Raw genomic sequence first — 18,555 nt, 5'->3', positions numbered from 1 at the left:
GCAGCCCCCCACCAGTCGTGGCCTGTCCTGTCCTAGGTGATCTTAGTGCCCTGGGGGGCATCTAGGCCCCTCTTTCCCCCTCCCCATGCCCCCTTCCCCCTGGCACCGGGCTGCTAAGAAATGGGGCAGGGGTGAGGAGGGGTCCAGCTGGGGCTGCGGGGGAAGAGGGATGGCAAGGGGAGTGGGGGAAGCAACCCTGACCCCAGCCCACGTCCACGACCTGCGAAGACCGACTCCCCAGGGGGCGGGAGGGGGGTCGACCTGGGCGGAGGAGGGTCCCGGAGGGCTGGAAGTGGCCACCACCTCCCCCTTAGTTTCCCCCCCTCTCCCCTTTTCCGCCCCGATCCCCGCACCCTCCCCACGCGGGAGGTACCCCGATGCGGGGGTGGATGCATTTTGGAGCCCAGAGAAGCAAGATAAAGGACCCCACCCTCCCCGGCCAGGCTCTGGGCATTGAAAATCCAGTAGAGACCCAGAATCTGAGGTCATCCGGCTCCTAAAGGGTGAGAATTGAAGCAAATCACCCCTTCCATCTTCCCCTCACCCCCAAATGCAAGGGTGCTTTGCCCCTTCCCCATATTCCTACCCCCCGTTGGCCCCTGCCCCCTCCAAAACCTGCCCAGCCCCGCCATCTCTGCTTGACCTCCATATAGGGCCCAAGCCCTGTCCCACTTCCCAAGAGACAAAGGCCCCTGCAGGCAAGCAGACCCACAGGAGCCGAGCAGTCACCTGAAGGTCACTGGTGGCCTGGGATCAACTGGCCTGGGAAAGGGCCCCCGAGGACTTCCCGGAGCTGCCTAAGCTGACCCCGGGCTGAGGCAGACGGGTAGGGGTTGGGCATTGGCACGCTGAACTCTGGGGGAGGGAGGGCGCCTGTGCCAGAGCGGGAGGCTGGAATTCAGCGCGTGATGCTAAAATGGGAAAAGGCTGTTCTGGGCTTGACTTGTGATTGTGCATTCCAGATCGAGATCCCTGCCTCCAGGGACAACTGACTCTAGTGCCGGAAACGACATCCAGAGGCTCCGGTGGGGAGAGGACCCGCGGGTCTGCCCGGCGCGGACCGGCCGGAGAGGGGGCCGATGGGTCGGTCATCTGCGGTCGGAAAGGAGCGGCCCTCCCCCTGAAAGCCATGCCATGGCTCTTCCCTTCGGAGACATGACGATTCTGAACGGCACCACTATGGACCAAGGAGGGCCGGAGGCAGACGGGGACTCCACTTTCCGCATCCTCGCCGCCTGCTTTCTCTCGCTGCTCATCCTGTCCACCCTCCTGGGCAACACGCTGGTGTGTGCGGCCGTGGTTCGGTTCCGCCACCTGCGGTCCAAGGTGACCAATTTCTTCGTCATCTCCTTGGCCGTGTCCGACCTGCTGGTGGCGGTTCTGGTCATGCCGTGGAAGGCCGTGGCCGAGGTGGCCGGCTTCTGGCCCTTCGGCTCTTTCTGCAGCATCTGGGTGGCCTTTGACATCATGTGCTCCACGGCGTCCATCTTAAACCTCTGCGTCATCAGCGTGGACAGGTACTGGGCCATCTCCAGCCCGTTCAGGTACGAGAGGAAAATGACCCCCAAGGCCGCCTTCGTCCTGATCAGCGTCGCTTGGACCCTGTCCGTGTTGATCTCCTTCATCCCCGTCCAGCTGAACTGGCACAGGGCGAAGGCCGCGGCCGTCCCCGGTGGCAACGGCAGCTCTCTGGTCGAAGCCACGGACAACTGCGATGCCAGCCTGAGTAGGACCTACGCCATCTCCTCGTCGTTGATCAGCTTCTACATTCCGGTGGCCATCATGATCGTCACCTACACGAGGATCTACCGGATCGCTCAGAAACAAATCCGGCGCATCTCGGCCCTGGAGAGAGCCGCCGTGCATGCCAAGAACTGCCAGAACACTTCCGGGAACGGGGGCGGCGTCGAGGGCCCGCAGCCCGAGAGCAACTTCAAGATGTCCTTCAAGAGAGAAACGAAAGTTCTAAAGACGCTGTCCGTGATCATGGGGGTGTTTGTGTGCTGTTGGCTACCCTTCTTCATATTGAACTGCATGGTGCCCTTCTGCGAGTCCCATTTGCCCGACGACGAAAACAAGCCCTTCTGTATCGACGCGATTACTTTCGATGTTTTCGTTTGGTTTGGGTGGGCCAACTCCTCCCTGAACCCCATCATCTATGCCTTCAACGCCGACTTCCGTAAGGCATTTTCGACTCTGTTAGGATGCTACAGGCTTTGCCCCGTGGCGAGCAACGCCATAGAGACCGTCAGCATCAACAACAACGGGGCGGTGGTGTTTTCCAGCCACCACGAGCCCCGGGGGTCCCTTTCGAAGGAGGGTAACCCGGTTTACCTGATTCCACATACGCTCACCTCTCCAGAAGGCCAACCGCTAAAAGAAGAGCAGCACGGGCTCTCCGGGTCTCTGGAGAAAATGGTCCCGGCTCTCTCGGCCACTCTGGATTACGAAGCCGATGTGTCTTTGGAAAAGATCAACCCCATCACACAGAATGGGCAGCATAAAACCTGAACCGTAAGATGAACCCTGCAACCTTTACTAGTTGAAAGAGATACACAAGATGTCATTTTTGGTGGTTGGTTGTTTTTTGTTTTTTTCTTTTTAAGAAACTAAGCTGCGGTGAGACTTTCCCATCACCAAACAGCCCAGAGGTGTTTGCATCTGGTTTTCAACTTGATTTTCAAAGACACCATAAGGTATTTTATACCTGTTGGCATTTCTCTATTGTTCATAGTGAATGAAACGGAGAGCCAAGGGAAGGCTTAGTTCAGGAAAAAGCAAACAAAGCCCAGAACATTCTTTGGGGTCTATAATTCTGTATAGAAACCTGTTTTTATATTAGTGACTGAAAATAGGGACGGAACGCCAAGAATGAATGACTCTCCTTAAAAACGAACCTTTCTGGGAAGGAAACGAGAGGGTTGAGCTATAAATAGGTGCTAACATATTTTAAGTAAAGTTTTCAGTTTGTAAAGGTAGGTAGATACCTTCGTAAAATCATTTCTGAAAAGAACGAAAACAAAAACAAAACCAAACAATTGAGCCTTATAGTGAGAATGGATATTTTTAAGATTCAGGAGCTGCTTTGTTAATACCAGTTTTATTTATTTATTGTTTTAAAGGGATATTTTAATATGCTACCACAGATCTATCTTTATCTTATGTAAAAGGGTAAAAGTGGGATATTCTGAGACCTCACGACGACGTTTTTGACCAGTTGACTCGTCAGCACTTTATAAACCAAAAATGAAACCATTAAAAGACCTCGGAACTTTTGAATAACAGATCAAGTGAAAACGCTTATAGAAAACTTTTTTAAAATCAGCAAAAACAGGATAGGAAAACAGGCTTGTTGCAAGGGTCTCCTTGGGAGGAGCGTAAGGTCAGCGTGGACAAGAGATGTAGAGGTTCTTTTTACTCTGAGAGGAAAACATGGAATTTTTACAGCTCGTTTCCAAAATTTCAAAGACTGCGAGCCTCCAGATTGATAAGCCTTTGAAATAGGAATGCCATCTTCAGAAGAACAAAATTTGAGAAGAGCTTCTCAGTTAGCAACCATGAGTATATAACATTTTGTATTTATGTAAAATAATTGGCTTTCTCATCTTTTCTTATTCAGGACTTGGGTATCTTTTCTGAACAAAACAAATGACTACGATGGTTAGAAATGCACAGCAAGATGACAAACTTGGGTAACAAACTGTATCCATTACAGCCACACCAGTAGTCAAAAGGTCATACTACTGTATACATCTGCTACTGTTCTACAGTCAGATTTTCACTTCCTGAGTTGGGTACTTTTGCGCTTTACCTTTGAACCTAGAAGCAAGTCATTTAAACATGTGAATAGTATGTTGAATAATGAATAGTGCCTCATTACCATCTTGGATTAAGACATTTCCAAAGGTGGCTGGGACTAGAACCCTGTTAGGTTCAAAGGACTCATGGCCACCTCAAAGTCACCAGTATTTCTTTGGAGAATTGCTAGCTCTTTCACCGTACTTTGAACAAAGTTCCTGTCACTTTCCCTCTGTCTTGTAAAAAGCATCATTAGGGACGATGGTTAGGGGTATCGAGATATGGAACTGGAATTTCAAGAACGCTTTATTCTTGAAATGATTACAAGTTCTCTTTGAACAAACCATTTGCAGAGTGGTTGATCGAAAGTGTTTATGAGGAAAAAAAAACCTGAACAAAATTAGAAATCTAATGAAATAAATACATCCTGCATCAGGTCTGTGTTATTTATGTATTGTGAATGTTTTTCATAATTTTATTGCCTGTATGCTTTCATACGTATAATAAAATTATTTTGTGAACAGAAGTTCTCCCGAGCAATCTACGTTGCATATTACAGGGCTGATACTCAGAAAGACACAAGCATTTGCGATTTTGACTGGAAACGTCTCCTTCCCTTATGTGCCCTGGCCCCAGGTCTCTGGTGGCAATCAGGGATTTGGTAACAGACAGAGCCCTCGGGGTTAGTCTGAATCCATTTATAGCATCGTGTTTATACCGCTATGTTTCCCTTGAGTTTGCGTCCCCTGATCAAGGTTTTTGGTTTCCCAGCTGGAGCAGGAAATTACGCATCTGGCCGGCTTCTGTCGGTAAGCGAGAGAGTGAGGCAACTGCCTTGGGGCGAGCAGACAGAGGAGATAGCCGGAAAGCCTGGCAGAGGGGTGGTCCCGCAACTCTGAGAGGATTTCCTAATCGGAACTTTCGAAACCCAGCCATTTGGAATTCTGCTCATTGGAAGATTACAACTCTAGCGGATTGTGCTTATCATAGGGAAGAAGCATGGCATAGTCGACAGAGCACGGGCTTGGGAGTCAGAAAGTCATGGTGCTAATCCCAGCTCCTCCACTGGTCTGCCGTGTGAGACCTTGGGCAAGTCCCTTAACTTCTCTGGGCCTCGGTTCCCTCATCTGTAAAATGGGGATTAAGACTGTGAGCCCTATGCGGGACAGGGACTGTGTCCAACCTGATTATCTTCTATCTACTCCGGCAGATAGAACAGTGCATGGCACGTAGTAAGCGCTTAAAAAATACCATAATCATTATTATTATCTGTTTTTACTCATTCGTGATATAGGTTCGTGCAGATGTGTGCGAAGCATTCTATTCATTCATTCAATCATATTTATTGAGCGCTTACTGTGTGCAGAGCACTGTGCTAAGCGCTTGGGAAGTACAAGTCTAGATGGGGAGTCTAGGGCATTCAAGAAGGAAAGTCTGTGAGCCCGTCTTCTAGACTGTGAGCCCGGTGTTGGGTAGGGACCGCCTTTGTGTGTTGCTGACTTGTACTTCCCAAGCGCTTAGTACAGTGCTCTGCACACAGTAAGCGCTCAAGAAATCCGACTGAATAAATGATTGACTACAAGTTGGCAAAATATAGAGACCATTGCGGTGTGTTGTGTAAGCGGAAAAATCCGTGCATCATGTCAGAGTGACTGCTTTGGGAGGGGAAGGGGAGATGCAAAAATATTCCCCTTCCTTAGGGTGGCCAAATGTCTACGGCCAGTCCTGTTAATCTGAACGAGTGCTCCCCTGAGGAGTCACAATGGTCTGAGATGTGACTGGGGAATAATCCAGCTTTTCGGTCACTGGTACTCCCACAGAATTGTTAAAGGAGCACAGGACACCAATACCGGGCAGCTGGACGTTTGGAGAATGCATATATTCTACCGACTCCACAGAGTGCTTCCTGGAACAAGCCCTCTATCAGCGCTGATCAGTGTCCTAGGTCACTCCGACACTCTCAGAGAACTGTTAGTTGGAGAAAGCTAACAGCTGGAGAAGGGAAAGAGGGAGAGCAAAAAGGGTTGAAAATTTGCTGTTCTGAACATCACAGACCCGATGGTTCTGATTTGAATTGCCTTCCTGGGCTTTGCTGTAAAATGAACATATCTGAAGTGGACACCAATAACGCTTAGTCTATTATACTTCAAACGCCAACCTTGTGGGAATGGGCTGTGTAAATATGGAGGCACAGAGCATGGCAGTTGTGAGGTCAAATGATGTCATTGCCCTATTGAAGGGACAAAATGCCAGGCCATTCTTTTGGGGGCTAGGATTAAGGCGTCGATCAAATTGTTAATTTCTTTGGTAAGTGAACCGAATTTGTTGGGGGTGGGCATTGGGGGTTAAAATCAAGTCCTTCCTAAAATGGTTCATTTCTTTGGTAAAAGAACCAAATTTGCAGGATGGGGAGGGGCGGCTAAGATCAAGACCTCCCTAAAATTGTTTATTTCTTTGGTAAAGGAGTGAAAAGTAAATGATAGACTTGGAAAATGTATTTAATAATTGCAGGGTTTCATACAATGTGAAAGAGACTGTAATTTTCTATCCTGACATGTCGGATTTATAAAATACATCTTGCTAAATGTTAATTTCACTGAAAGGATCTGTCAGGTAGCTTAATTTACCACCATAAAAGCAAAATTACAGCATGACTTTAACTTAACCTTTAACTGCACATTATTCAGCTTTAATAACATTAAGATATAAAATACGACTCATGCCTTGTGTTTGTTTTCCACACTTTCGTCCCATGCAACCTCAGGAGCTGAAAATACACACTCTTCGCAATACAGGGGGATTGGCCTCCCAGAATCTTAATTTCAAACAGTCTCTTTGGCTCTTTCTAATAACATTGTTTCTTTAAATGAAATACACAGGAGAATTTCATCGATGACAGCCAAGAGACTTAAATCAAGCAGCAAGAACCCCGGGCTGGAAGTCAGGAGACAAAATCTTATCCTGGCTCTGCTTACTGGATATTTATAGACAAGAGTGACTTCCTAGGTCTGTTCCTCAGTTTCCCTCTGGGCAAAATTCTAAGAGTGTAGCTTGGTTTGCTTTTGGCTGAGACATCTGGCCTCCTCTAAAATGCTGCCCAAATCATTTTACATCCAGTCGCCTCCCAGGCTTCACTCGGCGATTAATGTGAGCCCGTTGTTGAGTAGGGACCATCTTTATATGTTGACAATTTGTATTTCCCAAGTGCTTAGTACAATGCTCTGCACACAGTAAGTGCTCAAGAAATGCAATTGAATGAATGAAGAGATAGTGAAGCAACGTGGCCTACTGGAAATAGCATGGGCTTAGGAGTCTGAGGTCCTGGGTTCTAATCCTCTCTCTGTCGCTTACCTGCTGTGCAACCTTGGGCATGTCACTTAACTTCTCTGTGCCTCAGCTGAAAAATGGGGATTCAATACATAGTCTGTGAGCCCCATGAGGGACAGGGACTGTGTCCGATCTGATTAAGTATATCTACCTCAGTACTTATTCATTCAATCGTATTTATTGAGCGCTTACTGGGTGCAGAGCACTGTACTAACAGTGCTTGACACATAGTAAGCGCTTAACAGATACCATTAAAAAGCATGACCTCCACACGGAGTAAAGGCAGGGTGAGATAGACCCAATGAGGTGGCCCTCCATGGGCTGATGCCGATGGGGAGACTTCTCCTGCTCTGTGCAGGGAATAGATCTGTGTGTCCTGGAATGGCAAGCAGCTGTGAGGAAGTGCCTCAGTGCCTCAGTGGCACTTGTGGCAATTGTATTTATTGAGCACTTACTGTGTGCAGAGCACTGTACTAAATGCTTGGGAAGTACAAGTCGGCAACATATAGAGACAGTCCCTACCCAACAGTGGGCTCTGGGGTCAGCAATAGGAGAACTGGAAGGTGGCCATGCCTGCTCCTGGCATGCATGGATCCTGTCTAATTCCTAAACTAGGGTCCTTGTGGGCAGGTGGGGCTGTTCTTCTTCAGCCTCCTCATCATTCCTCCATCCCAAGGGGCGGGAATGATACAAAAGATTCTGTCAATCATTCATTCATTCAATTGTATTTATTGAGCGCTGTGTGCAAGCACTGTGCTAAGTGCTCGGGAGAGTGCAGTGCAACAAAAAACGGACGTATTCCCTCGAACCCTGGGTGAAATACACCGGGACTGGCGGCTGTGGACCCAGAAATCCAGGGAGCACTGGGAAACACCAGGAGCCCTGGCAATTCTGTGGGAGAAGCTGGTGAGGATCTGCTTCAGGAGTAGAATGGGGGACCCCATCTGGGGAGTGAGGTTAAATATCTGCTGACTTCTTGGCATCTTGACTTGTCTCATCCTTTCCTTTCTCTCATCTGATCTCCTATCCTCCGGTCTCTCCCTGCTTCATTCTATACTTCACTCTGCTGCCCAGATTATCTTTGTACAGAAACATTCTGGGCATGTCACTCCCCTCCTCAAAAATCTCCAGTGTGCCTGTCAACCTACGAATCAAGCAAAAACTCCTCACCCTCGGCTTCAAGGCTGTCCATCACCTTGCCTCCTCCTACCTCACCTCCCTTCTCTCCTTCTACAGCCCAGCCCACACCCTCCGCTCCTCTGCCGCTAACCCCCTCACTGGGCCTCATTCTCGCCTGTCCCACCGTCGACCCCCGGCCCACATCCTTCTCCTGGAATGCCCTCCCTCCACACATCTGCCAAACTAGCTCTCAACCTCCCTTCAAAGCCCTACTGAGAGCTCACCTCCTCCAGAGGCCTTCCCAGAATGAGCCCCCTTTTCCTCCCCCTCTCCCCACCCCCCTGCCCTACCTCCTTCCCCTCCCCAAAGCACTTGTATATATTTGTACAGATTTATTACTCTATTGATTTTACCTGTACATATTTACTACTCTATTTTGTTAATGATGTGCATATAGCTGTAATTCTATTTATTCTGATGGTTTTGACACCAGTCTACATGTTTTGTTTTGTTGTCTGTCTCCCCCTTCTAGACTGTGAGCCTGTTGGGTAGGGACCGTCTCTATATGTTGCTGATTTGTACTTCCCAAGCGTTTGGTACAGTGCTCTGCACACAGTAAGTGCTCAATAAATACGATTGAATAAATGAATGAATGGCACTCTTTGGAGAAGAGCTTTGATTTAGCCAGGGAGCTCTTAATCAATCAGTAGCATTTATGGAGCACTTATTCTTTGCAGAGCCCCGTTCTAAGCACTCGGGAGAATAATAATAATAACAACGATGATGGTATTTGTTAAGCGCTTACTAGGTGTAAAGCACTGGGGCAGATACAAGCTAATCAGGTTGGACATAGCCCCTACTCTGGTTGATACAATCCCTGCCTTCTAGGAGATTATAATGTAGCTGGGGGCAGGTAATAAAATCAACTACAGTTATGGGAATCAACAGAGTTTAAAAATATATGTACTCAAGTGTTATAGGGGAGGGGAGGAGGGATGAGTGTACCTAAATACTTAAGTGACACAGAAATGCTGGAGTGGCAATAGGAGAGGAAATAGATAAGGAGATGAGAGATTAAGCAGGGAACGTCTCCTGGAGGAGATATGATTTTAGAAGGGCTTTGGAGATGGGGGAGATCAGGGCTTTGCCAGATTGTGAAAGGGAAAGAATTCCAGGCAGGCAGGTGGGTGAGCAAGAGGCTGGATGATGAGGCACCGGGCGTAGGTTGGCTTGGGAGAAGCAGCTTGGCTAAGAGAAGCAGTGTGGCTCAGCGGAAAGAGCCCGGGCTTTGGAGTCAGAAGTCATCAGCGATTAGAACAGTGCTTTGCACATAGTAAGCACTTAATAAATGCCATCATTATTATTATTATGGGTTCAAATCCCGACTCTGCCAATTGTCAGCTGTGTGACTTTGAGCAAGTCACTTAACTTCTCTGGGCCTCAGTTCCCTCATCTGTAAAATGGGGATTAAGACTGTGATCACCCTGTGGGACAACCTGATCACCTTGTAACTTCCCCAGCGCTTATTTTTAAGTGCTTAGTACAGTGTTCTGCACACAATAAGCGCTCAATAAATACAATTGAATGAATAAATGAATGAATGAAAGAGGAGCAAAGTGTTTCAGCTGGTGGGTAGCGGGAGAAGAGTGTGGCTAAGTAATGTGGGGAGAGCTGATCGAGTGCCTTAAAACCAATGATCAGGAGTTTCTGTTCGGAACGGAAAGGAATGAGCAATCTTTGGAAGACTTTGAGGACCAGGGAGACAATTGCTGATTTAGAAAAATGATCCGTGGAGAAGAATGAAGTATAGTCTGTTGAGGGGAGAGGGTGGAGGTTACAACAAGTGCTTGGACCAGTGTGGTGGCGGTTTGGAATGGAGAGGAAGTTGTGGATTCTGGAGACGCAAAGAAAAACCCAGCAGGATTTGGTGACAATATAGTGATCGAAAAAGAGAGAGAATTCAAGGATAATTCCAAGGTTGACGGCTTGAAAGATGGGGAAAATGGTGGGATTGCCAAAATTGATGGTTCTATTACTGGCTCCATTACTTGTCTGCCGTGCTTCCTTAGGCAAGTTTCTTCACTTCCCTGAGCCCCAGTTATCTCATCTGTAAAATGGGGATTAAGTTGGTCAATAATACTAATAATAATGATGATGGCATTTGTTAAGTGCTTACTATGTGCAAAGCACTGTTCTAAGTGCTGGGGAGGTTACAAGGTGATCAGGTTGTCCGACGGAGGGCTCACAGTCTTAATCTTCATTTTACAGATGAGGTAAGTGAGGCACAGAGAAGTTAAGTGAGCTGCCCAAAGTCACACAGCTGACAATTGGCGGAGCCAGGATTTGAACCCAAGACCTCTGACTCCAAAGCCCGGGCTCTTTCCACTGAGCCACGCTGCCTCTCTAAGTGAGAGAGTCGGTCAGTTGTATTTACTGAGCAGTTACTGTGTGCAGAGCACTATATTTAGTGCTGGGGAGAGTACAATATAGCAAAATAAGAGACACATTCCCAGTCCACAATGAGCATACAGTCTAAAGGGGGAGACAAACATTAATAGAAATAAATAAAACTGCAGATATGGGGGGCTGGGAGCGGGGATGAATAAGTGGAGCAAGTGAAGATGGCACAGAAGGGAGTAGGAGAAGAAGAAAGGGGGGCTTAGTCAGGGAAGGCCTCTTGGAGGAGGGGTGCCTTCAATAAGGCTTTGAAAGTGAGGAGAGTAATTAAGACTGGAAGCCCCATGTGGGACAGGGACTATGTCCAACCTGACAACCTTGTGTCTACCCCAGGGCTCAGTACAATGCCTGGCATGTAGTAAGAGCTTAACAAATACTACTTTAAAAAAAAATCAGGGAGAGGATTTGGGATAGCGGAGGGAAGGAAGAGGGATGATACTGTGTGGGTGAACATTGGGCTGAGCATAATGCCACCGAAGTTTTACCCTTCAAGTCTAGCCTATGGCCATGCATTAATTTACATACATAGAGTGTTCCACGAATAAGTTAAAATACCCCCATTTGACAGTAATCAAAGCTGGTGTAATTCGAGATCGCTTTGTTATAAGTCAGTTTTAAAAGCCCAATAAGAAACTGCTCTAAAGGTGTTTTGTTTTTCAAATTGCAATTTGGCTCCCAAAATGATCTTAAGCATTGGGCAGATTAAACAAACCCAAACTGCAAAGCTGGTTTGCCTCTCTCTTGGGCTTGCAAGATTTAAAAATTCATGGTCCCCCAGATTCATACACAGCATCAGCAGATGCGGGCCCATTAGGGCAATTATCCGTCAATCAGTGATATTTGTTGAACACTTACTGTGTGCGAGGCACTGTACTAACTGCTTGGGGAGTAAAATACAACAGAGTTGGTAGATGCAAGCCCTGCCTAAAAGCAGCTTCACCCCGGGGCAGATATACACTTGGAAGAGAATTCTGCACCTGAATCTCTTTCTTTCTTCTCCACCCAAACTGGTACTATGTTAATCCAAGCATTTATTTTATCCTGCTGTGATTACTGCTTCAGCCTCTTTGCTGACCTCCCTGCCTCCTGTCTCTCCCAACTCCAGTCCACACTCGGCTGTCCGGATCATTTTTCTACAAAGTCATTCAATCCATGCTTCCTCACTCCTCCTCACTCCTCAACAACAGAACCTTTAAATCACTCACTGCATTTCTACCACAACTCAGCAGCCCACGCACTTCACTCATCTAAAGCCAACCTACTTACTGTACTTCAATCTCTTCCATCTCACCACCGACCCCTCATCCACATCCCACCTCTGGCCTGGAAGGCTCTCCCTCTTCATAGCCAACAGACGATCCCTCTCCCCATCTTCAAATCTTTACATCTCCTCTGAAAGGCCTCCCCTAACTAAAACCCTCTTTTCCTCATCTTCCACTCTCTTCTGCATCACCCTTGAACTTGGATTTGTACCCTTTATGCACCCCTCCCTCAACCCCGCAGCATTTATGTACGCATCCATAATTTATTTATTTATATTAATGCCTGTCTCCCCCTCTAATAATAATAATAATAATAATAATAATGGTATTTGTTAAGCGCTTACTATCTGGGGAGGTTACAAGGTGATCAGGTTGTCCCACGGGGAGGCTCACAGTTTTAATCCTCATTTTACAGATGAGGTAACTGAGGCACAGAGAAGTGAAGTGACTTGCAGTCACACAGCTGACGGTTGGCGGAGCAGGGATTTGAACCCATGACCTGTGACTCCAAAGACCGTGCCCTTTCCACTGAGCCAAGCTGCTTCTCCAGACTCCTCTAGACTTTAAGCCTGTTGTCGACAGGGAATACGTCTACCAACTCTGCTAAATTGCATACTCAGAAGCCCTGCACACAGTAAGTGCTCAATAAATACAATTGATTGATTGATTCTGGTGGAGAAAAGCAGTGCAGCTTAAAGGAAAGAGCATGGGCCTGAGATCAGAGGGCCTGGGTTCTAATCCCAATTTTGCCACTTATCTGCTGCATAACTTGGGATGTTAGTTAAGTTCTCTTGTGCTGTAAAATGGAGATTAAACAATTACTCTTCCTCTCCCAGGCTATTTGTTCCATGTGAAACAGGGACTGTGACCAACCAGATTATCTTGTATCTACTCCAGTGCTTTGTACAGTGTTTGACGCATAGTAAGGGCTTAACAAATACCCCAATTATTAGAAAACGTAACCATAACGGCTGGCCTACTGGTGTGAGAACTCCACAGACAGAAACAGTGCATCCGGAGTCTCACATTACCATCTTGCCTCCAAGTGTGACGAGGGTCCCTTGCATCGGCATATTTGCATGGATGATACATGGCATTTTGGATATTTTCATACCCTTCCCAGTCTCCCTGCTCTTCTGCCAACCCCTGGGCTGAAGCAGGTTGTTAGGGGGATTGAAGGCAGTATCCCAGAGCCACCAGTGCGGGAGGAAATAGCTGCAATTGGGTGGATTCTGGGGTCACTCAAAGGGCTTGCGGGAGTGTCTGTGTTTTGGCCTGTACACTCAGGGTGCGTCAGCTTGATTTAAATGCAATGATAATAAAAATAATAATAATACTTGTAGTATTTGCAAAGTGCTTACTCTGTGTACTAAGAACTGGGGTGGATATAAGCAAATCCAGTTGGAAACAGTCCCTGTCCCACTTGGGGCTCACAGTCTCAATCCCCATTTTACAGACGAGGTAACTGAGGCCCAGAGAAGTGAAGTGACTTGCCCAACTCATTCAGCAGACAAGTGGCAGAGCTGAGATTAGAACCCATGACCTCCTGCTTTAGAGAAGCAGTGTGACTCGGTGGAAAGAGCAAGGGCTCTGGAGTCAGAGGTCACGGGTTCAAATCCCGGCTCCGCCACTTGTCAGCTGTGTGACTTTGAGCAAGTCACTTAAGTTCTCTGTGCCTCAGTTCCCTCATCTGTAAAATAGGGGTTAAGACTGTGAGCCCCCCGTGGGACAACCTGATCACCTTGTAACCTCCCTAGCATTTAGAACAGTGCTTTGCACATAGTAAGTGCTTAATAAATGTCATTATTATTATTATTATTTTTATTATTATTCTGACACCCAGGCCCGTGTCCTATCCATGTCATCCTGCTTCTCAAGCAACGAAAAATACAGCACCACAAACCCTCACAATAACACTGGTTTGGAGGCCCCTCTGCCTCTCAAGGCTATAGCTCGAAAACCTCTGGCTTAGAAGAATAAACTCAAGTCACACTGAATAGTAATAATAACAATTATAATAATAATGTTACCTGTTAAGTGCTTACCCAGCGCTTAGAACAGTGCTTTGCACATAGTAAGCGCTTAACAAATGCCATCATTATTATTATTATACTATGTGTCAACGGAGCAACGGAGTAGCAGCATGACCTAATGAATAGAACACAGGTCCGAGAGTCAGAGGACCTGGGTTCTAACCCTGGCTCTGCCACTTAATAATAATGATAATAATGATGGTATTTGTTAAGCACTTACTATGTGCAAAGCACTGTTCTAAGCGCTGGGGGGATACAAGGTCATCAGGTTGTCCCAGAGGGGGCTCACAGACTTAATCCCCATTTTACAGATGAGGTAACTGAGACACAGAGAAGTTAAGTGACTTGCCCAAAGTCACACAGCTGACAACTGGCAGAGGCGGGATTTGAACCCATGATCTCTGACTCCAAAGCCAGGGCTCTTTTCCACTGAGCCACGCTGCTTCTCACTTGTCTGCTGTGTCATCTTGGGCAAGTCACTTCACTTCTCTGGGCCTCAGTTGCCTCATCTGTAAAATGAGGATTGGGAATGTGAGCACCATGTGGGACTTGTTCTGCGTCCAACCTTATATCCTCCCTAGTGCTTAGTCAGTGCTTGGCACATTGTAAGCTCTTAACAAATACCATTTAAAAAACCCAAAAAACTTTAGATTGGGAGCAAAAATGATGGCACTTGTTATTTGATGATGCCCTGTTTCCATTCCCCATGAGCCCAGTGTTGGGTAGGGACCGTCTCTATATGTTGCCAAATTGTACTTCCCAAGCACTCACTACAGTGCTCTGCACACAGTAAGCGCTCAATAAATACGATTGAATGAATGAATGAATCCACGATGGAGGCTAGTCTTGGTTTTCTGAGATGTGTTACTTATGTTATTTTGCCCTGTTCTTACTCCACAACTTACTTTAAAATCCACCTCAGAAATTGCAGCATTGGCTGGGTGTTCCCTGAGCATATTGAAGACATTTCCTCAAATCTGAATGTATCGCGGTGATACCAATACGTGGCTCAGTGGAAAGAGCCCGGGCTTGGGAGTCAGAGGTCATGGGTTCAAATCCCGGCTCCGCTGCTTGTCAGCTGTGTGACTGTGGGCAAGTCGCTTAACTTCTCTGTGCCTCAGAAGTTAAAATGGGGATTAACATTATGAGTCCCACATGGGACAACCTGATCACCTTGTATCCTCCCCAGCGCTTAGAACAGTGCTTCACACATAGTAAGCGCTTACCAAATACCAAAATTATTATTATTATTACCAATATCTCTTGTGTCCTGCAGTTAATGTCACTGTAAGATTTTACTGATCTTTGTGTTACAGTTCAGCAAGGAGCAATTCAAAAGCACTTGTCCACACACGTGCCTCTCTGGCTCAGGAGTGAGTCAATCAAACAAACAATCAATCAGTGATATTTATTGAGCTCTTACTGTGTACAGAGCATTGTACTAAGTGCTTGGAAGAATACAATTCAATAGAGTTGGCACATTCCCTGTCCACACTGAGCTTACAGTCTAGAGGGGGAGACATAGATATAAATAAATATTATTCAGAAGTCAGGTTTCTACCTGACTATATTCAGGAGCCTACCTAATTGCCAGCTACTGCTCAAGGCTACTGATGCATGGGATAGTGGATAGAGCATGGGCCTAGGGGCCAGAAGGTCATGGGTTCTAATCCTGGCTCCTCCACTTGTCTGCTGTGTGACATTGGGCAAATCACGTCACTTCTCCATGCCTCGGTTACCTCATTTGTAAAAGAGGGATTAAAACTGTGAGCCTGAAGTGGAACAGGGACTGCATCTAACCCAATTTGCTTGTCTCCACAAGCACAAAGTAAGCACTTAACAAATACCATAATTATTATTATTATTTTACCCCACATCAGCCTGCCTGATCTAAGGCCCTCCTGAGGTCAGACAAGGCAGCAGCAGGATGGGGCTTAGGGGTAATCAAACAATCAATCAATCAATCGTATTTATTGAGCGCTTACTGTGTGCAGAGCACTGTACTAAGCGCTTGGGAAGTCCAAGTTGGCAACATATAGAGATGGTCCCTACCCAACAGTGGGCTCACAGTCTAGAAGGGGGAGACAGAGAACAAAACCAAACATATTAACAAAATAAAATAAATAGAATAGATATGTACAAGTAAAATAAATAAATAGAGTAATAAATATGTACAATCATATATACATACATACAGGTGCTGTGGGGAAGGGAAGAAGGTAAGATGGGGGGGATGGAGAGGGGGGTGAGGGGGAGAGGAAGGAGGGGGCTCAGTCTGGGAAGACCTAAATCGTTACATAAATAGTGGTTGGTCTGGTCTAAGGCTTGAAGGGGGTGGAGGGAGGGTGTGGAGAGAGAGACAGAGGAAGGTAGGGGAAAGAGGTGGGTGAGGAGAAGGTTCTGGAAGTAATAATAATAATGGTATTTGTTAAGCGCTTACTATGTGCAAAGCACTGTTCTAAACGCAATCCTAATCCTATTCTGACAAGTGTGCTGTTCTGGCCAAAGAATGGAAATTCCTATTGGAAAATGCCTTCGAAAACATTTCAGCTCTTCATTTGTGTCCAACCTGATCATTCATTCATTCAATCACATTTATTGAGCATTTACTGTGTGCAAAGCCCTGTACTAAGCGATTGAGGATGTACAATATGACAATAAACAGACACATTCCTGGCCCACAGCAAACTTTTATCTACCCCAGCACTTAGAGCGGTGCTTGACGCACAGTAAGGACTTAACAAATACCATTATTAGAAGAAGCATGGCTCAGTGGAAAGGGCACGGGCTTTGGAGTCAGAGGTCATGGGTTCAAATCCCAGCTCTGCCACTTCAATCAATCAATCAATCAATCGTATTTATTGAGTGCTTACTATGTGCAAAGCACTGTACTAAGTGCTTGGGAAGTACAAATTGGCAACACATAGAGACAGTCCCTACCCAACAGTGGGCTCACAGTCTAAAAGGGGGAGACAGAGAACAGAACCAAATATACCAACAAAATAAAATAAATAGGGTAGAAATGTACAAGTAAAATAAATAAATAACTAAATAGAGTAATAAATATGTACAACCATATATACATATATACAGGTGCTGTGGGGAAGGGAAGGAGGTAAGATGGGGGGATGGAGAGGGGGACGAGGGGGAGAGGAAGGAAGGGGCTCAGTCTGGGAAGGCCTCCTGGAGGAAGTGAGCTCTCAGCAGGGCCTTGAAGGGAGGAAGAGAGCTAGCTTGGCGGATGGGCAGAGGGAGGGCATTCCAGGCCCGGGGGATGACGTGGGCCGGGGGGTCGACGGCGGGAGAGGCGAGAACGAGGTACAGTGAGGAGATTAGCGGTGGAGGAGCGGAGGTTGCGGGCTGGGCAGTAGAAGGAGAGAATGGAGGTGAGGTAGGAGGGGGCAAGGTGATGGAGAGCCTTGAAGCCCAGGGTGAGGAGTTTCTGCCTGATGCGCAGATTGATTGGTAGCCACTGGAGATTTTTGAGGAGGGGAGTAATATGCTCAGAGCGTTTCTGGACAAAGATAATCCGGGCAGCAGCATGAAGTATGGATTGAAGTGGAGAGAGACACGAGGATGGGAGATCAGAGAGAAGGCTGGTGCAGTAGTCCAGACGGGATAGGATGAGAGCTTGAATGAGCACGGTAGCACTTGTCAGTTGTGTGACTTTGGGCAAGTCACTTAACTTCTCTGGGCCTCAGCTGCCTCATCTGTGAAATGGGGATGAAGACTGTGAGCCCCCCGTGGGACAACCTGACCACCTTGTAACCTCCCCAGTGCTTAGAACAGTGCTTTGCACATAGTAAGCGCTTAATAAATGCTATTATTATTATTACAATCTGAGTATTGCAAGATAAAAACATGACTGCTGTGGAATGGCTTTGAGCATTCCTTAATTATCTTTTTTGTTTTCCTAATGGAAGCCTGGTCCCAAACCAAATTGGCCATCTCCAGAGACCACATTTATCCGGGGGTCTTGGCTTCCTGACTCTCACTACTGTTGTTGCCAAATCCAGGTATCAGAGCTATTTATTTGGTATGAAATTTCACGACAGAAGGGAGTGCAGAGGGAGGGAAGAAGTGCCAACATGCTTTGTGTCAAGAAAGCCCGAGATGGGCTGTAGAGCTGTGGAATCAGTCTGCCATCTGAGAGCAGAGAATGTGTCTGTTCTATTGTTATATTGTATTTTCCCAAGCACTTTAGTATTGTGCTCTGCCCACAGTAAGCGCTCAATAAATATGATCGATTGATCAGGAGTTTTCCAGAATCCTCTCTTTCATACTAAGGGAGGAACAGTACTAGTATAATGACAGGATTAATTGAGGTTGGGTCCTAAAAATTTAGGCCAAGGCAACTTCATTCTGAAATGGATCATTGAGACCTAGCATTTTCACTCAAATTTTATAGATGTTTGTTTCAATCTTCTCTTTCACTTTGTCCAAGGAGGCAGTGCCACCAATTTCACAAAGTTTGAGAATATAAAAGCTATAATGTAGACCATTCAGTCAGTTGTGTTAAGGTCGAAAAAATATATGTGCTCTTTATCGTTTTGAGAGAG

General features: G+C 46.6%; 1 protein-coding gene across 1 annotated transcript; it reads left to right on the top strand.

Moving 5' to 3' along the window:
• Positions 1 to 1,039: 1,039 nt before the first annotated feature.
• DRD1 (dopamine receptor D1) lies at positions 1,040 to 4,223 on the top strand. The gene has a single exon (XM_038739877.1). It carries the CDS (start codon positions 1,135 to 1,137, stop codon positions 2,509 to 2,511), a length of 1,377 nt encoding a protein of 458 aa, XP_038595805.1. The 5' UTR covers positions 1,040 to 1,134; the 3' UTR covers positions 2,512 to 4,223.
• Positions 4,224 to 18,555: the final 14,332 nt, after the last annotated feature.

Source organism: Tachyglossus aculeatus, chromosome X1 (genome assembly GCF_015852505.1).
Source record: "Tachyglossus aculeatus isolate mTacAcu1 chromosome X1, mTacAcu1.pri, whole genome shotgun sequence".
Taxonomy (NCBI): Eukaryota; Metazoa; Chordata; class Mammalia; order Monotremata; family Tachyglossidae; genus Tachyglossus; species Tachyglossus aculeatus.
This window is presented reverse-complemented; position numbering and strand designations above follow the sequence as displayed.